Source organism: Syzygium oleosum, unplaced genomic scaffold (assembly GCF_021117445.2).
Source record: "Syzygium oleosum isolate NSW1041296 unplaced genomic scaffold, Sole_v2.1 Sole_v2.32, whole genome shotgun sequence".
In the NCBI taxonomy this organism is placed as follows: Eukaryota; Viridiplantae; Streptophyta; class Magnoliopsida; order Myrtales; family Myrtaceae; genus Syzygium; species Syzygium oleosum.
In genome coordinates, this window is record NW_026607516.1 from 136,633 (window position 1) to 158,246 (window position 21,614).

Consider the following 21,614-nt stretch of genomic DNA (forward strand, 5'->3'; position numbering starts at 1 on the left):
GTTTCCAGGCATCAACATCATCCACCAGGATTACAGCAACCGACAAACAATTAACTTTATTATTAGCCTATGATTTATGAGCGAAATAAACAAATGGGGTCCTCAAAGTCACCATCTTCTCAGCAAGTACAGCTCTTTCAAAGCCGAAACAAGCAGACGAGCTGTTTAGTCCTCCAAAATATTCAAGAAAATCGTGTCGTCAAAAACTATACGGCGTTAAAAAACATGGGCCCGAGATCATATGGTCCTAGACGAACCGAGCAGGTAGAAAAAAATAAAAAAACCTTGAAATCGAAAGTCGAAGAAACTGTCGCCGGAACTCACAGGGAGTTGAGATAGAAAGACTCCCATGCATGTATCGTCACCACAAACCGTGATGGCCACCAAAAGATTCGATTTTGCCGTATCAAGAACGTTCATCAAACGAAATCCCAGCCACGAACTCCGTTCCGCACTGGAACGCGAGTGTAAAGAAATAATCTTTTTTCAGTCGATACGGTCGTCAAGAGACGTGCATGATGCAGCAACAAATCGCGAGCGGTCAAAACGCAGCCCTTACCTTTTTTTTTACCCCTCGAGCGACCCTGGGGAAAAAAATGCAGTTGCGGGAGGAAGGAGGTCGGTCGTGAATGGAATTGATGGGCGAAGGAGCTTCGAAGAAGAAGAAGACTGTCTCTGTCACCAAAATGCCAAAAAGGTCGAAGCTTTCGACCCTTTACAGAGACAGAGACAGAGACAGAGAGAAAGACACGGAGAGAGAGAGAGAGAGAGAGAGAGAGAGGACAGAGAGAAACGAAACACAGGCAGAAGAGAAGAGACGGCGAGGTGGTCTGGGACTCTGGGCATTTTATAGGAGTGGGATTTCGAAGACAAGTTCTCTCTTTTCTTGCCTTTCCATCCTCCATTTCTTTTGCCTTTTCTTTCCCTTCTTTTCTTTTCTCTTTTCTTGATTTCTCCTTCCCATCACAACACAGGACCCATATAATCCCGGAAAAATAATATGTGTGTGATTTTTATATGATATAGCGAAATTAATTTACCTTATTATAAGTGTAAACACATTAATCTGCAGTCATTATTTAGTATCAAAACAGAGTACGCGTACTCTCCCCTTTTGGGCAAAGATGCAGAGGATGGCTGAACCGCTAATGTCAACCATGATGCAATCGCGTCGCTAATTCAAACGGGATTAAAGCTTTACGTAATCGACTACTGTAAGGGCTGAGCACGTTTCGGGGCGACAAGCCACCACCAAGGTCAGCAGCTAGGAATCACTGTGCTTCTTGTACTGTTTTTTTGGAAAAGAAGTGTTGGACGGCGTGATTCGAGAAGCGTTGAATCGGCGGGGGGTTTAGCTTGGTTACGAGGTCCCGATTCATGCGGAGATGGGCTGTCTATCGTTGATGCATACTGATGAGGAGATGGCGTCGGCTCGTTGTGCCGGGTCTCCAGCCCCGGGCGAGCTTCTGGACCGGCTCGGGATACTGCTCGACCGAGCCCCGTGCGAGCTTCTGGACCGGGTCGGGATACCGCTCGACCGCTGGAGAGGGTTATTTCTAAGTGGGAGTCGGCGAAGTGAAAGAGACATTAAATTTATATACTTTGGCCAAACATAAATGACGACTTTGAAGTGGCCAACGCGCCGTGACGTTATGTGAGAAGGAAGGTTGTGAAGGTCCACGTGCGGCCATCGAGTTTGGTTCGAGACCGTGTTGCTTTTTCTTGATTTCACGGCTGTTGATCACACGAACCTTTGTGTGGGAGAAAATATTAGGTGGTTCGGCCCCTTCACGTCGCCATGGCTCCGGAGGTGGAGGTGAAGGCGACGTGCGGGATGAAAAAAAAAAAGAGAGTTGAGTCCTCGTTCTTTGGAGGACGCAAAGAGAGGGAGTGAATTTTGAAAAAAATGGTAGAGAGAGAATGTGTCTTCAATGAATAGAGATGGGATGCAAACTATTTTACGAAGAAAGAATGACAAGTGGCGTCACATGTCGTTCATTGATTAGTTGAACCTCATGGTGACTTGGAGGGGCTGGATCACCTAATATTTTCTCTTCACGTGGCCTCCCACGATCCTAATTGGCAACGATGTCTCTCGATATAGTGTTGGCACGACGTCACCGTTTCGTTTTCAGGACACGTGAACAATTTATTGTATTAGCGTTTTAGGACTTTTATTAATATGCGATGCATGATTAATTTACCGACGAATATGGTCGAAACATGCGTTCCGACGCCTGTTAGGGTTTCCTTATATGTGTATTATAATTTCTAACTTCGTTCCAATCAGTTTCGCTGTAACGCGTTAATAAGTTTGGCCGAGTTCTTGTAACCTTAAGTTATTGCTGAATTAAGTCTCTAAAGATACTCATTGACTCCGTCCATAAGAAATTCTAATAATAAAAAAAAATTTGGGGCTGCGAGTCCATGCACACAAGAACTATAAAAAATCCCATGTCGAAACACATCATAAGGAATAATCAACCATCTCGTGTCTTCATATAATAAAATAAATCGAAAGCACACAAAGCACTACCAAGCGACTAACTAGATTATAAATGAAGACACCATCAACGTGAAAGATTGTGGTAAGACCTTACCTTGAGCATTCATCTAAGAAAATAACTGTCACTCGATTTACACGTACACATTTTTCTTAGTACTTAAGCAAAGTCATGCCAATGTGGCACCTGAAATGTACCTAAGCAACCTCTCTCCCTCCCTCCCTCCCTCCCTCCCTCCCTCCCTCTTCCCTCTTTTAAAGCTCTCTATCTTTTTTTCTCCCGATTTATTTTGGGAGTATATGTGTATGAATAAATTTCTACAGCTGATCTTGAGTGAACGTGGAGACCAATTCGGTCATTCATCCAGTCGACAATTATTGAGGAGGATATCCATAACATGGCTCCACAACATCTCCAAAATTATATCGCTTTCCTCTCCCGATTTAGATTTAGGTCAAGTTTTGGGGGTTTTACTCTCTCGAACTAGATCTATATATAGATACGGGAGCTTCTTACAGATATTTGATCTGTGTTCTTTCAACTTTTTAATGTTGGTATCTCTATACGGCGATATTGATAAGAACGTTGAATTAGACTCACACCATAAGTTGTTGCATATGGAGTGGAAGACATCACTGAATATGGTTATCAGCAGCCAAATGTTTAGGATGACAAATATTTTCTTGAGAGACGAGAGTGTGCTTCCAGCTACAGACTATGTTTTGTTATTTGCTTTCTAGCTTTTGCTTTGTTCTACAATTATTTAGGATTTGTTAGGTTTGAAATCCTTCCATGTGCCTCTCCAGTATTATTATGATATATAAATAGCATCTTTCTTTCGACCGAAAAAAAAAGGCCCAATTTAAAAATGCATCTCTGGATCGAAATCCTTCACAATCAATTAAGTAAACACGTCTCTTCATTCCGTACACAAATTTTTTTTCATATTTTTGGAAGGAAAATTTCACTTCCCCAAACTTAGGTACACAAATCTCTATTTTTGGACCATAGGGTACAGCATAAGATCTGCCCTTCTCTTCTCTAATGCATCCCCTTAAGTTAAGGCAATTGGCTCCCACCAAACTAAAAAAAAAGAGAAAAAAACTGGTTTGTTTTCCCAAAAGAGTTTCATTTTGCTTCCTTTTCACAAGCCATTCTCAAAAGTTTCGCTTCACACTAATATATTAACGCATTATAAGTTAGGTAAAGGTCGGCATTTCTGGCCAACCAAAATACATTCGGTTGACGGCACCCAACATGCCCAATTCCTCCTGTACACATTGCAAAAATGTTAGGTCCAATCGAATTGGCCCAAAGCTACAACTTCGATTTTCTTTGATGTGGACTTGTTAGATGGGGATCGCACGACAAGTGCAAAATGCTATGATCCGGGTGGTGGGATTCGATTTTCGTGTGGTGGTGGTGCATGATGCAGGCACATTGGAAGCAACCATCATAAATGTCGAAGGTTATAAACTAAGCAAGAGTCCGAGATCTATCGATGTCAAGCTCGAACGTGAATGATTAAAAATATTTTCCAAAGTATAATCAATTGGCTCGTTTGAAGCGATTAATTAATGAGATTTTTTTTTATTAACCGATGATAATTTATGTCTAAACTGGTGGTCGTTCATTCGTTTTTATAAGCGATACGAACGATTGTTTTTAAGGAAAATGTTTTCCAGATTATTCAAATTCTCCGAAACAAACGGGATCTGAATATACTCGTGGCCATATTTTCTATATTGTAGTACATTAACATAAGACCATTTGCAGTTTATTGTTCCAAATAGAGAAAACAAAAATATAATACCGAGATGATTGTTAAAAACCCATTGTCAATTAGTTGTCCTACGAGGGTGAATGCACATACATGAAATGGATAGCACTGGCTCTCATACTGTGTTAGAAAAATCAACTCAAAAGCTTAAACTGTTAGCATATGTGATCCATTGTCAAGCGATGTGAGATAATATTTCAAGCAGATTATTATTTATTAAAAGAGAATTTTTATGGAAGATGAATTTGGATAGTACAAAGATTATCTTCCCTCTTTATCAGAATTTCATGTATTGATTACTTTGTTTTATCATACTCTTTAATTAATGTGTTTATACTCTTATCATTTCTAACCTAAAGTTTTCATTCCACCGCTTATTGACTTATGTACACTCCCTTTTGATCAAAATAGCAAAAAACTATTAGATGGAATTTGCTACTCTTTAGACAAATGATGTATGAGTTTTACAACAATAAGATCATTGGACTTTCTTTATACATCTAATGCATGTTGGCTAACGTAGAGGAAAAAAGAAATTTCTGCGAACTATATTTGACAAAATTGGCCAAAAAGAAGCATCCGAATATGCTGGCCAATTCCCCATTAAATCAGTGTCGGGAGCGATCGATATCGAGCAGTGATCGTGTCGAGAGTATCCGAACTTCAGAGACAATTGGAGAGCAGTTGGGATCGTTCCATGATTTCTCACTCGAGCACAAAGCGCACGAAAGGGATTCGAATAGAGCGCGAATTCTACGAATCTAAGTTCAAGATAAAATGAATTATACTGAAATGGGAATTACATCAACACAGCGCTGCCTGATGCCTCGGCCTCTCTCATGTTCTTCAAGAGAAGTTGCACCCTGTCCTGTCCACTTTGCTTGGAACTCTCCAATGTCGGGGGCAACCGCTTTGATCCATGACAGTTTGCCACGATGCCCTCCGAGGTTTGCTTCGACTGCACACCAAACTTCTTTGCAACTCACTTCTTGCATTGCATGCCAACCCCTCGTCGTTATCATGTGAACTCATATTTGGTTTTCATCTTTTCGTTTGTTCATGTCAACTGGTTTTTTGTATGAGGATGCCGGAGACCTGGGCCTGGACGCCAAGGACTCGGAAATCAATATTAGGATTTTCGTGGCCAAGCATGGAGTTTCAGGTCCAAGGACTAATATCTAGTCATGTTTTGTAAAATATTGTCTGATTTTTCAAAGAGGAAATCATTTTCCTGAATTTAAATATATATTTTCTATTGACTTATTTTCCTAAGCTAACCAAACGCTGGAAAACGAGAAAAAGATTTTCTGCGAAACAAATAAAGCCTAGCGTTTATTTCACCGAATATTTCATGATAAAAAAATATTTTTTTAGGAATCATTTTCAAGGAAATATTTTAATTTCACTTATTTGGTGATTTAGAGAAAATTGTTTTCCTTCTTACTAGAAGGAGGAGTCGTTTTCCCTCAATCAAAACTTGTCGTTTTCAGTCCATATGGAAAATATTTTCCGTAGATAGATTAATATTTTCTGTCATCCAAAATACCGGAAAATCGAAAAATAGTTTTCTTTTAAACAAACGGACCCTAAATGTACAATGAATAAGTAAAAGTTACATATATTCTTTCCCTTCAAGCCTATGACTCATTCCCACTATCCCACCTTGCAAAGTCAACACACGATTAAATGGAGAAGCTTAAAGCATTTGGGGAAACACATGTGTAAAAGCATGTAAATTCTCTTAGGTCAAAATCTCACTCTAATAAGTGAATTCCCTCTCAAAACAGCACGTAAATTGCGAAATGGGTACCGGTACATACGTGAGTTTAAATTTAGGATCGGACAATAATCGCGAGATTTCTCTTATCCTCATAGGACTCATGAATTGCTTGTCATCCCCTGATCCGGGTACGATGTAAGGCGAATTGTCTTATCTTAATCCGATCCCCGTTAAACGTGGCTTATCGAGTTTTTTACCGGTTCGAAAAAGTGCAGCGATCAAGACGTCATGGCTGAATGTGGACCGTTTAATCTTTAGAGAGGTGAATTAGTCGAGCTTCGAATGAGCTGACCTAAAACATCGCCCTCACCCCTCACCTCACCACAAAATGAAACTGCAAGAGAAATTGACCTTTTATTTTTTATTTTTTTATGTTATTTTCTAATATTATTTTGGTCCGTCGAAATTGACCTTTTAAAAATACAGAAAAGGTTGGTTGAAGCTACCTCGGATCCACGGGGGTAACATGTTGTCTTCGGTGTCTATGACAAGAGAAAATATTCAGATGGACCCACCTCCTAATCACCGTCCCTCCCCCCCATGACTAGGCAACACGCCATTCGATCCACCGTCAATTAGAATCGAGCGATCTCAATGTCGATCAATGACGTGACATCGACGTGCGATCTCCACACGATCAACGGTTAAGATTCACTTTTATTTGTGATGGTCCTTAAATGATCTAGATTTATATGCATTTGATTCATGCGTACAGCCAAATCATATACCATTGTAGAAAATTCGCATGCTGTGAAATTTTGTGGGAAATTTCTCTCGATGCGCTTTGCGCATGTATCTTTCAAGCGTACGTTTGCAAGTTGATACCTGTCACCGCCGGGTCATTGTTCATGATAAAAGCGTATTATACCCGGTACTCTACGCCCCATGGTCAAACATTTGTGCCTTACTTCAAGAATAAATCTAAGACTTTCCCCATTTTAGAATTTCAGATGATAATGACGCTGTGGCCAATGATATCATCCGTCGAATTTCACTAGCTTGGTAGACGCATTCTTGTACTCCTAAAACCCTAACTTCGTAGTTGAAATGAATATCAAATAACTACATTCACCGGGGAAAAAAAGACAAAATAGACATCACCTAACATTACAATTTATGAAATCCAGCGTTAATTTATGCTCGATCTGCATTTCGCTCAAATGAAAATTACCCCAAATCCATGTCCAGGATAAGAAGTAAAGTTTCTTATTAACATATGACCGAAAAAATGGTCAGGAGATGCGATTGAATAAGTCGTCATTCGATTACCATCTACGATATTCAAATGCGAATCTCGATGTAATCTCTTACTAAGAAGAATCAGACATCTCCCATTAAGACAAGATCATATATATTTGGGATTAACATGAGGTCGTCTTAAACTCTCAAAACGCGCATGTTTGCTTTCTCGGGTCAATCTTCTGATCTCGATGCGTGCAGACAAAAGATAGAACAAGTAACAAATTAGGGTTTTAAGTTCCGAACTCTGGGGAAGACCATCAATTCTTGCAGAGCATCATCAGTGACATCAAATGGAATAACTTCGTTTTCTGCAACAAGTAAGCTTAAAAATTATTCTAGTATTTTCCTATGCAGAGGTAGAACTAGGGCTCACCTATGTTGCTGCCTCCTAATGTCTGTCATACGATGCTCAAGAAAGCACGCAACGTCTCCAAGTTTCTTGGCACGATGAGTATTGTCAAATCTCGCTACCGTGAACGCTTTGTTTTTTCGTCAAAACAACCAAATTGTTTGACATTGGGGAGCAACAGTAAGTGTTGAAATCAAAGTGCAAATGGCGAAATCATGCACCAAGTCAAAATGCTCAATCTTCCCTTATACATTTCGATTTTTCTTGTACCTCACATTTGACACTCCTTGGTCAAGGGAAGAATACATATTGGGGAAAAGATTAGGTAAATACAGCTCTCCCAAACGATCAGCCAACTGATGGCAAAAAATGGTTAAGTAATTCTCTCCCAAAAGAGACGTTTTTGAGCATGTGTGGATATTTTATCTGCAAGTGCTACATATATATGCATCCAAAGTGAATAATGGAGCCAATTAATGTTTGTTGTCCCTCTTGTGAATAGCGAAAATCTATTAATGTTCGTTGTCTTGCATTTGCCCAAACGTCCAAAGCCACAGGCATGTACAATATTGTACAACTTGCCACAAACATTATAGTCCAAGAGTCCCGTTTGGCCTACATGAGCAAGAATCTCATCAATTCTCAGTCGTAGGGCCCATGCATGCATACCCATTCGGGATAGTATGATAAGTATACCGGTCAAATCGGTGGATGGGGGTGGGGTCGAGTCGAAAATGGTCTGATCCAAATTTACGCATTTAACTCGTTTTAACCTATTTCCATACAATACAAATTTAATGTCTAATACTCGATCAAATCCATACCCAATACATACCAACCCAACCCATATTGCTAAAACATTTACATATTTAACCAAATCTAAGAAAGTCATACCCAAACCGAGGTAAGAGCGTGCAGTGCGAGAGTGCAAGATCAAGTGAAAGCAAGAGAGTCATAAAGGTGAGTTGAGTCTAAGTTGTAAACCCACTTAACACCCATATTATTTAGAGCTTTACCATTCTAAATCCATTTACCGAATACAACTAATCAATATAAAACTTAACCCATCAAATATGAGTTAAGAAATGCATCGTAGACCCATTTTGATAGTTCTACTAACAAGCTAACAAAACTAAGGCAGGACAAACTCGATTCAATTATGTGAACATTTTCCTGTTGGTCTCCACCTTCTTTTGGCTTACATGTTTGCCGGACAAGGAAACTGTCAGGGGTTTCATCATAGACTTTCAGTCATGGAAAGAACTCATGATTTCTCCTTTTGTCCAGAAGCTCACGTGGGATTGAGCTTAATAAAAGTTGTGATTCCATCAACTACCACATTGGTGCATTATTAAAGGAGCATAGTTATTCGACCCCCCCAAAAAAAAATTAGCATAGTTAGGGAATCATCACTGGTCTAATACGTGGTCAATCAGTCTCCTCATTGGCATTATACATGCTAAATATCAAATGAGACAGCCTGCAATTGGGATATTAGATAATAATGACACACAAAAAACAGCAGTTCCCTCGTTTCAGTCAACAAAGATATCTGTCATGTAGCTAATATAGACTTGGAAATGAGAGGATAGGTCAGTGGACTTGGGATTCACGGTGCCCGATTTGTCATTGCATGTCTGAATCTATGGGTATAATACGGTGTGCTTTTGCTCTTGTTAAGGCATCAGATTGGCGTGGATTGGGGACAGAGGTGGGGAAGTTCTAAAGGGTTTTCAGCGGATTTCCGATATGGGTCTGTTGAGTTTTTCCTCAACTCGAAATTATCGTGCCTGACGCTCTCAACAAACCCTAAATTTCTTATGACGAAACTTCAAATTGTTGCTCAGGGGAAAATTTATCGCGTGACATTAACTCGTGGAAATGAAATTATTATTTGCCAGTGGGAGGAATAAAAATTCTTTTTGATAAAGCTGCCATTCTATTCTTAAAAAAACATCCCTTTGTGGATAAGAAGAACCGAAAGAAGAAGATCTGCGATGTCAGGTGGAACTTGTTTATTGAGCTTCCGCTTTAGTTACACTCTCTCCCACACATGTCAAGGTGACTAGATTACAAAATCTTGCACGAGTTCCACGCAGATAAAGATAGCAAACGATGCCTTAAGTGTGTCTTGTAACTGGTTCAGGTGGGAACTGCCCATGTTTAGTAAGAAAGTTCAGAAAGCACATGGCCGAACATATGACCAGCGGACCTAATTTTGTTGTTGTCGGGGTCTATGAGAGCCTGGAGAGCTAATTATAATCAAGATTCCACCTGATCTCACATTGTTTATAACCCTAGAGCGATCGATCAGTCGTCGAAATCCTGAAACCGAGCCAGCAGATCAGTAGAATAATGGGTCTTTACTGCTCTCCTTGGTTTTGTATAATATGAACACGAATCATGTGAAGTAAGTTTGATCTGATAATAAGCACCATTTGCGTGAAGATTGGGCTTGGGGGTGCCTTTCCCTCCCCTGCTAACAAGACTGCATTCTAGTGAGAGGGCTTGAATTGGATTAGAATGAGCCCAAATCCTCAGTGGCCCTTCTGCCTGAATTGAATTAGAATGAGCCCGAATCTTTAGTGGCCCTTCGCAATGAGCTCAAACATTTTGGACCTCTATAATTGTTGGGATTGTGAAGGAAAAGCTCGAAACCTTCACTCAGGAGATCACCAAGAGAGCCCAAGTCCGAGTCTATCAACATATTTAGTTGGACTCATCTTCATTCAAAAGTTTAAGCTAATAAGTTATGGGCCAATTGATATATTAATTGCTTCACACCATACCAATTCTCCAATGTGGGAGTTTTCAACACAAATCACACATGCATCTTGATAATCTCATTTTTACGCGTGAGCTTAGTGTTAGGTCTGTTCTTCCTTAATCCAGGCATCCTTCGGCATAAAGATATCTCAACTTGAATCTCCATCAATGCCTATATCCATGGTCTCTTTCTCCATATTAAACTATGAAGTCTGCCATCGGACCCGCATTGCTACACCACAATGTCCACCACCCGAAAAATCGCGTTGGTCATCGGATTCATTCTTTGAGATAATCACCAAACACTAGAACAGATTGAAGGCACACCAATTTACCACCGGCTCTTTTTCCAGATGTTAGGATTAGGAGCACAAACATAACGAAATACAGAGTAAATGCGAGAAAGAAACATTGAGATACAAGGTTTATTTTGGTTCATCTTTAAACGAAGGCTACATCTAATAGATGATTTCACTATAATTAATACTTCCCACCTCTCTGTTGCAAATTTAAATTACTAGATAAATTGCTTTTATATAGGCGGCACAGAAAATCCTAAGAGCCGTTAAAGCCGTTAAAGCCGTAGGCTACTCAGTAGCTATTCATGAGCCCAAGCCCAAACTAACAATAAAGTACGGATCCAAACAATAAAAGCCCTCTGGTGGCCCATGAGTGCCGTCTCCTGCGACCCTCGTGCCTTCCTATCGATGGGGAGTATAAATTCACACTCAGATTGAAAATGGCCATACCTTTTTGGAACCAATTCATCACACCTCAACTTTCGGTTCCGACCCAACTCTGTATGCGAAGACGGGGCAGTTCGCACGATTCGAGAGGTTTTTACAGACTCGGGAATGGTTCGTTGAATCCGCGAATGCATCCTCTGACCTGTGAGGTCTATCATAAATAAGTCCCCTTCCATGGGGTGAGCCTCATTAATCATTACTTCCTCCTTTAATCATCTCAATGTTCTTTCAATTAATGACAGCCCAACAGCTATCATCACCAACTTTCAAGCTCAAGACCTTCCTTTATCAAAATGAACATTAATAACACGCACTTTAGTCGAGCATGACCTGTGCTGAAATTGCTGCAGTTAACAACGATCCCCCCCCGCCCTTCACGAAGCAAGAAAAAGCCGCCGCATTTTCAGGCCTGTTTTTACAGAGTCCCATCATCATCATCCTTCGGTTCCTCCACCGACAGTTGAAAAAGGAACAAAACAAAGAAGCCGCGGTAGAGAGAGAAAGAGGAGAGAGAAGGAGCGAGAAAGGTAGTGACTTTGAGCTCGATCGAACCAACCCACGATGGGGAGAGTGCGTGCGCGTCAGTGAAGAGATCCAACCGGATCGAACCTGCTGTCTTCCCTCGACATGGCCACCGCCATCTCCTCCTCCTTCCTCCTCCTCCTCACCCTTTTCGTCTCCGTTCTTGGCCTGGCCCGTTCGGCCGCCGCCGGCGACGGCTGCTCGGGCCGCCGGATCCACGTCCGCCGCCTGCCGCCGCGGTTCAACCTGGACCTCCTCGCCACGTGCGCCGACTACCCCCTCCTCGACGACCTCTGCCCGTACCTGGCCAACCACGGCCTCGGGCAGCCCACCCACAACCGCTCCCGCAGCTGGTTCCGCACCGACCCCCTCGCGCTCGAGCTCGTCTTCCACCGCCGCGTCCTGGAGCTCCCCTGCCTGACCCCCGACCCGGATCTCGCCGACGCCGTCTTCCTCCCCTACTACGCCGGCCTCGACGCCCTCCGCTACCTCTACGGCCGCGACGTCAACTCCAGCGCCGAGCACGGCCTCGATCTCTACCGCTTCTTGAGGGCGAACGATCCGGGCATCTGGGAGAGGCGCTCGGGCCACGACCACTTCCTGGTCATGGCTCGACCCGCCTGGGACTTCTCGCAGCCGTTGTCCAACGACCCTCCCATCTGGGGCACTTCGTTTCTTGAATTGCCCGAGTTCTTCAACGTCACCGCATTGACGTTCGAGGCCAGAGCTTGGCCCTGGCAGGAGCAAGCCATCCCTTACCCGACCTCGTTCCACCCCCAGGACTCCACCTTCCTCGAGTCGTGGGTGGCCAGGGTCCGACGGTCTCGCCGCACCGCGCTGATGCTGTTCGCTGGCGGGGGCGGCATCTCGGCGACCCCCAACATCAGGAGGAGCATCAGGATGGAGTGCGAAAATGGGACAGAAGCTCCAGGGTCGGACAATGGGTACTATGCGAAGACCTGTGATTTCGTGGATTGCTCGAACGGCATTTGCGAGCACAACCCTATCCGGTACATGCAGCCGATGCTGAAGGCCGCATTCTGCTTGCAACCTCCTGGGGACACACCGACGCGGAGGTCGACCTTCGATTCGCTCCTTGCTGGGTGCATCCCGGTGTTCTTCGAGGACCAATCGGCCAGGTCGCAGTACCGGTGGCATCTGCCAGAGGAAGAATTCGAGGAGTTCGCGGTGTCGATACCGAAGGAGGAGGTGGTGTTCAAAGGGTTGAGGATAGTGGATGTGCTGATGGGGATACCAATTGAGAGAGTGAGGAGGATGAGAGAGAAAGTTGTGGAAATGATACCGAGGATCATGTACAGAAAACATGGAGGCTCACCTGGTTTGAGGTCTAAGATGGATGCATTCGATATTGCAGTTGAGGGTACTCTGAAGAGGATCAAAGCAAGACTTCAAGAGGTTTCAGTTTGAGCTTCACTAATTTGGGATTGAAGTTACTACATTCTTGTGCTTGTTTGTAATTTTCTTGTTTGTTTGTTGTTGTCCCTCATTTTTTTGTCCCTCTTATTTATTGACTGCAAAAAATGCAGAAAGAACTGCATTATATGTATCTGACTAGCAATAAAGATTCAAACATATTTCCTTTATTGCAGAATTGCCCGTTGTGCAATGCGCCCTTCTTTTGTTCAAACATTGATGAACTCACAATAATGGCAGTGGAAATAGAGAACTATTACTGGGAGTGCACAATGAAAGAGCTTTTCTTTACCTGCATAATTTAGAGTGTCACTAGCTTGCTGTGTTGGAAGACCAACAGCAGCAAAATGCATACAAGAGTCGCTCAAAGTTGAAGGACAAATATACAATTTTATTTGAATCGTTGGAGTTCAAATGAACAAAATTGCTACCTCCCTAAGAGAAATTGTGAAATTTGGATGCAAGAATTCGGCGATTGCCTTGTGAAGTTGTGAAGCTTTATCCCCATCTAATGATGGCAGACCCCCAAGTTAGGCCAGCTCCGAAACCTGCAGTCGCTATCATGTGGCCCGACTTCACCTTTCCGCCACGAACAGCTTCATCCAAGGCCAAGGGGATTGATGCAGCGCTTGTGTTACCGTAATTTGCCAGATTCGAGAGGACACGCTCCTGAGGGACTTCCAAACGTGTTGCTACAGCGTCAATGATCCTCTGGTTTGCCTGCATCATCTCCGTCAGTTTCTACAGTTCTCCGATTCTTCTTTGGACAAGTGATCCATAGAATCTGACTACATCGTTTTTCACATGTATATGTATCTATGTACTCAGAATTCAAAGTAATCCATCGCTACGGTTTTGGTTCAAGAGAATGCAACAAGGACACATGCAGTAACATAAGCGATCAAAGAAAGAGAAGGATGTCATATAACTAGAGTGCAAAATTTTCACATGAGGTCCCAATCTTCTAAGGTTAAGTGAGGAATTTGAAGAATACCTGGTGAAGCAGCAGCCAGTCGATGCTAGATGCAGTAAGGCCGGCCCTCTCGAGGGAAGATTCGATTGACTGTGGCACACAGCGCACAGCAAAACGGAAAACCTCTTTGCCGTTCATCTGGATGCAGGAATATGAGGATTGCCTCGGAGGGAAATCTCTTACCGAACCATTAGTACCCAAGGCATGATCGGTCTCGTTTTCATTGACAGAAGCATTTAGATGCCTGCAAAATGGAATTTACTGTTCTAAAAACTGGTATTCCTAGCAGAAAGTGATGAAAGAGAAGAAGAAGATCATGGAAAAGAAGTACCTTTGACCATCTCCATCACTATGCAAGTCAAAAGCGAATAAACCATCCTCCTCAGCTTCACAGGCCTGAAGAGAAGTAAAGTATGAAATATTTTAGTTGCTCCTGATGTTTAATTGTCTAAAGGCACAAACAAGGTTAAGCTGAATTAGATTTTGTACAGAGTCCCTCATACAACAGAACAGCAGACTGACAGGCAGTCTGAATAAGGTAAAAGGAGGTCGGCTGCTAAGATATATGCCGTTAGCGTGTTTTACAACGCATACGTTAATGAAGGCTTGCACCTCTAAGTATGTGAATTTATTCCATACTCCTTGAATTATCAGTCCTCTAAGTTTTTGGGACAAAAAATACTCAAGAAGCAAGATTTGAGGAACCTGGATTATTCCTCTTGGATCATACATACAAGCTGGCAGGGAAATGAAGCAGCATAAATAAAACAAATTACCAAATCCTTATAAAGAGCATATGACATAGCAATGGAGACAGGCAATAGACCTAAATCATATGTGAGATATAAGTATTAAAATATTGTACAATGATGATGATGACAGTGACATTGATGAACCTTTATAAAGCGAAAGTACAATATTTCAATGCCAGAAGCATGAATATTCCTCATGCAGTCCAATACAGAAATCACCTGCATCACTACAGCACCTGCAGCATCACCGAATAAAATGCAGGTCCCTCGATCAGTCCAATCAACATAACGTGAAAGAGAATCCGCGCCAACAATTAGGACATTGTTGAACCCGCCTCCTGTAGTTTCAGGCACATTTTCATCAAGAAGATTATCGGTAATGGTAACTAGCCAAAAAAGATGTTAATCATACTGTAGATTATTCGAAAAAAACAAATGAATTTTACATTACCCCTGATGTGACAAGCAGCTGAGACCAGACCTAGCACGAACCCACTGCATGCAGCTGTTATGTCGTAAGCCAAAGGATTATTCTTGCAACCAAGTGCTTTTTGAATCTGAAATAGACATAGTGCAAAAGACTCTATTATGAGATGGTTTAGGTAAACTATTGAGATGGAAAAGACTTCTTAAAGAAGGTATCTTATAAAAGGAATGTTTTGGACTCCAGAGATGTTTGTTTAGCAAGGTTAAACCAAGAACTATCGAGGCTTGAGTTAACTGCGACCGTTCTATGGTTACACCAAGACGTAACGATCTCCCCCAATTGAATTTATAATCCTCTCTATGACTTAGCAGGAAGGATGATGGAATCATACTCAACCGAGACAGGTCCAAATGTGAAAGAACGAAGTGCACACAATGAGAATACATGCAATCGTAGAGTACCTGAGGAGCGCTGCCAAAAAGATCCTCTGGCGTAGACGTGCACATCAAGACTAGGTCCAGATCCTCAGGATCAACCTGTGCCATCTCTAGAGCTTTCCTCGCTGCCTCCACGGCCAAACCTGTCAAGCTATCCTTGCCTGCATTGACAAAATTGTGAGACTGCAGCTATCAACCTTAGAGCCACCACATACATAAGATAGTAAGATCCAGACCATAGGAACAAGACGGTGTATGTGTTTACTTAAATCCAAAGTCAAAAATAATGAAGGAAACAGAGGTGACATAAGTGGATAAGTTTGCAGATGATAGATGGATCTTCATTCACAGTTATGTAAAATCATGTCTGCATCTGATTGTACGCATCAAAACGACAAAAATAAATAAAACCAACAATCCAATCTTTCTTGACAAGGTATGTGGAGAAAGCAAGAGTGGACCAGTTCATCAAAAATTTATTAGAAGACTAAGTTTTCTTCATTAGCTTAGAACTTAAGCAGTAAATACTGGCAACATCATTTGCAAGAACCAACCTGACAGAACACGGCGATTGCGGATCCCAGTGCGAGCTGCTATCCATTCATCATTAGTGTCAACAATTTTTGAAAGATCATCGTTTGAAACCTGAAGAGTTGGAATGGCCGAGCCGCATCCAATTAACTTGCAGCCTTTACCAATGACCCTTCAAAAATTTAGTTTACACATAAAGGTTAACAAAATAAAGAACTGCTTCCTCAAAGATTAAGCTATAAATTCCAATTTTGCACTACTTGATAAAACTTCCCTCAATGTGGATGCATACTCGGCCACTTGGACACAATAAATTCTCCATTTACCTTCAAACTGAATTTGACAGCTAATGAAAATTGACAAGGCCAGTTTATGGCATATGCCGTTCCAGGTCAGTGTCCATCTACAGATGGCATGTGGCCAAGGCAGGACTAAACATTTCAGGGTTGATTGGGTTATAAGTGCAGACCTTGTCCTTTAGCAGAGAGGCATGTAAAGCATAGAAGCCCACTTCCGCGGAGCAAAGTTTATACAAAATGTAGGTCAAATGATTTGAGATGCTTAATCAGGAAACTTAACAATATAACAAGCACTTGTATCAGCTGTATGGATTGAAGGCTCTCTTTTTTGCTTATCTATCAGTATATACAAGATAAAATCTACTGTCATTTACCAACTTAATAGTAAACAACAGGAACTCAAACAATTGGAACAAAAGCTTATCATTAATCTCCATTTGTAAAGGAGCTGCATTCAGATTGAGTGAGAATAAGTACCAAGAAACATGTATCCCACCAAACTGCTTTCAGAACCTAACTTTCTCGAGTCTCCTGTACAATCTATAGAAAGAACGCCCTCACAAATCATAGAAAAGATCAAGCTCTTTCGAGAACTTTTTCGTCTCAACAATCATCTAAGCTCTTCTCATAGCATTTCGAACAAATTCAAATAGACCGAAACGCCGTCCAGCTGCCAAAACTAGCTCAACATAGTCATTGAACAATACACTCCGGTCACCATTGTCATAATGCAAGACCACTCGATCCCATAAACAAATTTAGTCTCTATTCTACTTGCTCAAATGTTCCCACCTCTTCTCCAGATATACATGCATCAGCCGCAAACAAATTAAAAAGAAAAGGCAATCCTCTAGACCATACCCATGAGCTAATCTAGCCAACATCATCGTTCTTTTTCCAATTCTACCAGGCTTTAACAGAAATTAAAAGTTTAAAAATGAAAAGCTAGGTGAAACAAGGAGACCGAAATAACAACGGATACAGCTAAACATACACCATTTTTCACCAATCAACTCTACCACAACATCCTCAAAAGCATTATTCAATTAAACTGATGCAACTCCTTGCTACTGCAATTGCATCAAGAAGCATCGTGAACGCAGACAGACCCAATCAGTACTCACTTAGGCACTCGAGATTCAGAAGACGCAACGCCCGAAGCATGCTTCTCGTTGGCGCTGCCGCACAGTATCCGCCGGAGCACGACCTTATTCGAGCAAGACCCAGATCGAGAAACTCCTATGGAAGGCTGAATCTTCATTCTCAGGGTGGGTATGGAAGGAGAAAACAGCCCAGACGCATTGGCCATTTAAAAATCACTTGGGACTCTCTCTCTCTCTCTCTCTCTCTCTCTCTCTCTGTGGGAGCAACAAACAAACACAATGTCTGCAGTGCCTCTAACGCGCACATACACCAAGCGCTGCGTGCTGTGGCGAGACAAAAGTTCGGATTTTTCCTCTCCTTCTCAGCTTATTGCGACAGAACAGGCATGCCCAAACAACCCATTACAGAGAGAGATCGACGGATGGGGGAGTAATGAAGAAACAGCTATTTGGGTCTTATAGTTGATATCATTGGAAGGTCCGAAGAGATGAAAAGGGAAGAAATAAAATATATAGGAAAGGGGGCGATTATGCCAACCCGAGTCTGAGCAAACTCCAATGCGCTCCCCTCTCTCTCTCTCTCTCTCTCTCTCTCCAAAGGGTTGTCAAGTGCGTGCGTGTGTCGGAGGGAGAGTCATGCAACGCTCCCTGAGTTCCCAAAGATGTCGATTTTCAGCAAGAAAAGCGAAAAAGGAACGATTTTTGACGAATTTATCCAACAGAGGGGAAGGGCTACGTCGCCAGGATTCACCCTCGCAAAGTCGTAGGCACCCAAAACCCGACAACGTGCCCCTTCTACGGACGGAAGTAGTTCGGGGGAGTCGATGAAGGGCAGGGCATGGAATAAGCACTCAGATCCTCCTCTTCCATGGTGAAATCTTTTGCATCTGCGTGATGTTGCCTCTCGGTTTCTTGATTGTCTACCCTATGCTCCTCCGTCGGTGTCTCGTTCGAAACGTAATTTAAGCAAACGTCATCGCACGATCGAGCTGAACGGATCAATAACAAAGACGTCCCATTTCTCGAGCAGAGATCGCGGGTTCGATTCATGAGGCGAGCAAGTCTCTAAGCGATTTTAGCGGCGCATATTTTATGCCAAGAAGCTCTATCCCCCAACCTTGAACCATGGGATCGCGAATGGGGCGGAGTCAATCCGAGTATGTCATCCAAAGTGTGAAATCTTTTACGATAATGTGCTAAGGGGCGTTAGGGGTTACCGACCCTCCCCACACATTAATTTACTCATAAATGAATCGAGCCAACATGTCAAGTGACCGCAAACGAAGGAGCGATATTTTCTTGAGCTGAAGATTAATTGCTTTGAGAACGGGTCGTTGTCCTTTGTTCCCATTCCCTTGTTTTATTCTTCAAAATCCACCATGTTATTGTCCCCTCAAATGTTTCATCCAGGTGTTCCATGTACGAGATTGTCTTCTAGATTTGACGGTGCATTTCATTGGATTTAGGATGCACTATCAAATTATTCTGTCTTCCCAAACAGTTTTTGAGAAGGAAATACATATTCATTAAGAGAACTGAGGCAGTAATTCAAAAGCAAAAAGAGGAAATCATGAGAGTTTAATGTGATCTCGACTCCATTCGTCGAACCATGTTTTGTTTGCACGATTAAGAATAGGACATTCTAATTACAATGGGGGATCGCAATTTTTCGTCGTCGTATTTCAAGGCTAGAGGTTAGTTGAGCATGAAGTTGGCTTGGTAGGTTTCTCTTTTTTAATTGGAGGTTGGCTTGGTAGGTTGGCAGAGGAGAATTGTAAGAGCTTAGAAAGAACCCCCACCACCTTGTAAGTTATACGTTATTTGACTTATTGGGTGCATGAATTATGTTAGTATGATTATAGGGTATACAAGTGTGGTTTCGTGTTCTTGACCTAGCCTTTTGTCTTCTTTTTCCTCATTTCGATATGTACAAAGGAACTTTCTTGATGAGAAGCAGTCGGACAAATGTTTTTGACTTTCCAGGGCTTGGACTTGGGTGATGATCGGATATGGTGATATGTTGAGCATGCACTAAATTACGAAGCAAGCCTTACCATTGTTTAAAGGGGTGAGCAATCGGACCATTTCAACCTAGGAACCGGCTTTATCTAGCCGGTTCAAGGCCATTTCACACGGGGACTAACTGGGTGCCCGATTCAAAATACTGAGAACCAACCTTAATTGGTTAGGTTCCCCGTTTCCATACCCCGAAACAGTTTGTTCTACTGGAAAGGTCGGTTTTATGGTAGATTCGGGAGTCGGATCAGTCTGGAATCAATTCATCCTCGGGTCCTGACCCTAAGTTCATTCTTTTTTATGATATTGTCTTGCTACCTCCGACTCTTTCTGTGTCTACTCGTTTCTCACTCTCCAGTGCCTCAACTGTAATCCAGCACTCACTCCGTTGTTGCTCACCAATTGCCACTCCAGCAGCTCGACTCCACTCCAATCGGAGTTTTTTGTATTAAAGCACAAATACACAAATGGAGAAAGAATTAGGGGAAACCTCGCAAATGCCCTTCAATCTGGAACCAACTTCTTCCTTTTATACAGCTAAAAGGATTCCCACTTCGAACCAAAAACTTGCTCCATTCATGTTAGGTGAAGCATTCTCCAACTTTGAGAATGATTTGTTGAAGTCGGTGTAGGAAGTAAATTCCAATTTGAACTTTCCTTGAGGATTTAATTGGAAAATCGATTTTACAATTAGGAAAATCGATAATATTTTCATTTATCATGAAATTTTTTAGTGAAATAAACGCACCCGAAGTTCCAAAAAAACCAATTAAAAATAGCAACATGAAGCACAATTATCATAAAAAAAAAATGGAGAATTGCAAGGCAAAGCTACCAACCAACATAAATAACAATTATAGCAAAATTTAGTAATTGAAAATCAGGTGAGGCTTGACGAGTTGCAGTCATATAGAAATCTCATGACAGCAGTACACACTATAGAAGAGAGATGGACCTCTCTTATCTTCTATAAATTGTTTAAATTCCATGTACATGTACACTAATCTAAAAGCAGGACCAACTTGGGGAAAAAAAATAGGCACAGTAATTGAGAATTAATATATTGAATCGAAAAATGGGAACTTGCTTGTAAAATTGAAAATGGGTCCGTTTGGTTCGCAAAAAAGGGAAAAAACCACCAAAAACCCCTTTGTAAATACATGACACATTTACCGAACTTTTTTGTGACACCAAAACCCGAACTTTGCTTTTTTGTGACACATTTACCTCAATGTATTTAGTCCATGGGCATTTTCGTCTTTTTGCTTTTTCTTTTTTTTTTCTTTTTTTTCCTTCCGCGAGGGGCCCTCGCCGGCGTTAGCAAGGGCGGCCCTCGCGAATCCGGCGAGGCGGCCCTCCGATGTCGGGCGAGGTTCGCCCTCTGGGCGGCGAGGGCGGTCCTCGCCGGCCAGCGGCGAGGGTGCCGCCCTCGCTCGACGCGAGGGCGGCCCTCGCAGGATCGAGCGAGGCCGCCTTCGCTCGCCCGAGCGGCGAACCTCGCCGGCGCGGCGAGGGCCGCCCTCGCTCGGCGCCGCGAGGGCCCTCGCCGGATCCGGCGATGGGCAGCCCTCACCCGACGGCGGCGAGGCCCCCTCGCCGGAAGGAAAAAAAAAAAAAAAAAAAGAAAAAGCAAAAAGACGAAAATGCCCATGGACTAAATACATATGGGTAAATGTGTCACAAAAGCAAAGTTCGTTTTTTGGTGTACAAAAAAAAGTTTGGGGTAAATGTGTCACAAATGGTAAAGTTTGGGGTTTTTGGTGGTTTTTTCCCGGCAAAAAATGAATGACTTTTGAAAACATCATCCCAAAACTCATCGCCTACGTCGATTGCAGAAATGAATGAACGAAAAATAATTCCATCGTTTCGATACTATTTAGACATAAATTGCCGTCGACAATGAAAATATTTTTTATTGACTAAAATTATTTCAAGCGATTACTTTTAGAAAAA

General features: G+C 42.3%; 2 protein-coding genes across 2 annotated transcripts; one reads left to right on the forward strand and one right to left on the reverse strand.

Moving 5' to 3' along the window:
* Positions 1-11,615: 11,615 nt before the first annotated feature.
* Positions 11,616-13,293, forward strand: LOC115686545 (probable xyloglucan galactosyltransferase GT19). Its single transcript, XM_030611882.2, has one exon. The coding sequence runs from the start codon at positions 11,795-11,797 to the stop codon at positions 13,115-13,117; it is 1,323 nt and encodes a 440-aa protein (XP_030467742.2). The 5' UTR covers positions 11,616-11,794; the 3' UTR covers positions 13,118-13,293.
* A 200-nt stretch (positions 13,294-13,493) lies between these two features.
* Positions 13,494-18,724, reverse strand: LOC130135402 (beta-ketoacyl-[acyl-carrier-protein] synthase III A, chloroplastic-like). The gene is made up of 8 exons (XM_056304485.1): positions 17,667-18,724; positions 16,267-16,415; positions 15,737-15,873; positions 15,300-15,405; positions 15,068-15,186; positions 14,428-14,492; positions 14,118-14,340; positions 13,494-13,843 (listed from the first exon to the last, which is right to left on the reverse strand). Exons 1-8 carry the CDS (start codon positions 17,849-17,851, stop codon positions 13,622-13,624), a joined length of 1,206 nt encoding a protein of 401 aa, XP_056160460.1. The 5' UTR covers positions 17,852-18,724; the 3' UTR covers positions 13,494-13,621.
* Positions 18,725-21,614: the final 2,890 nt, after the last annotated feature.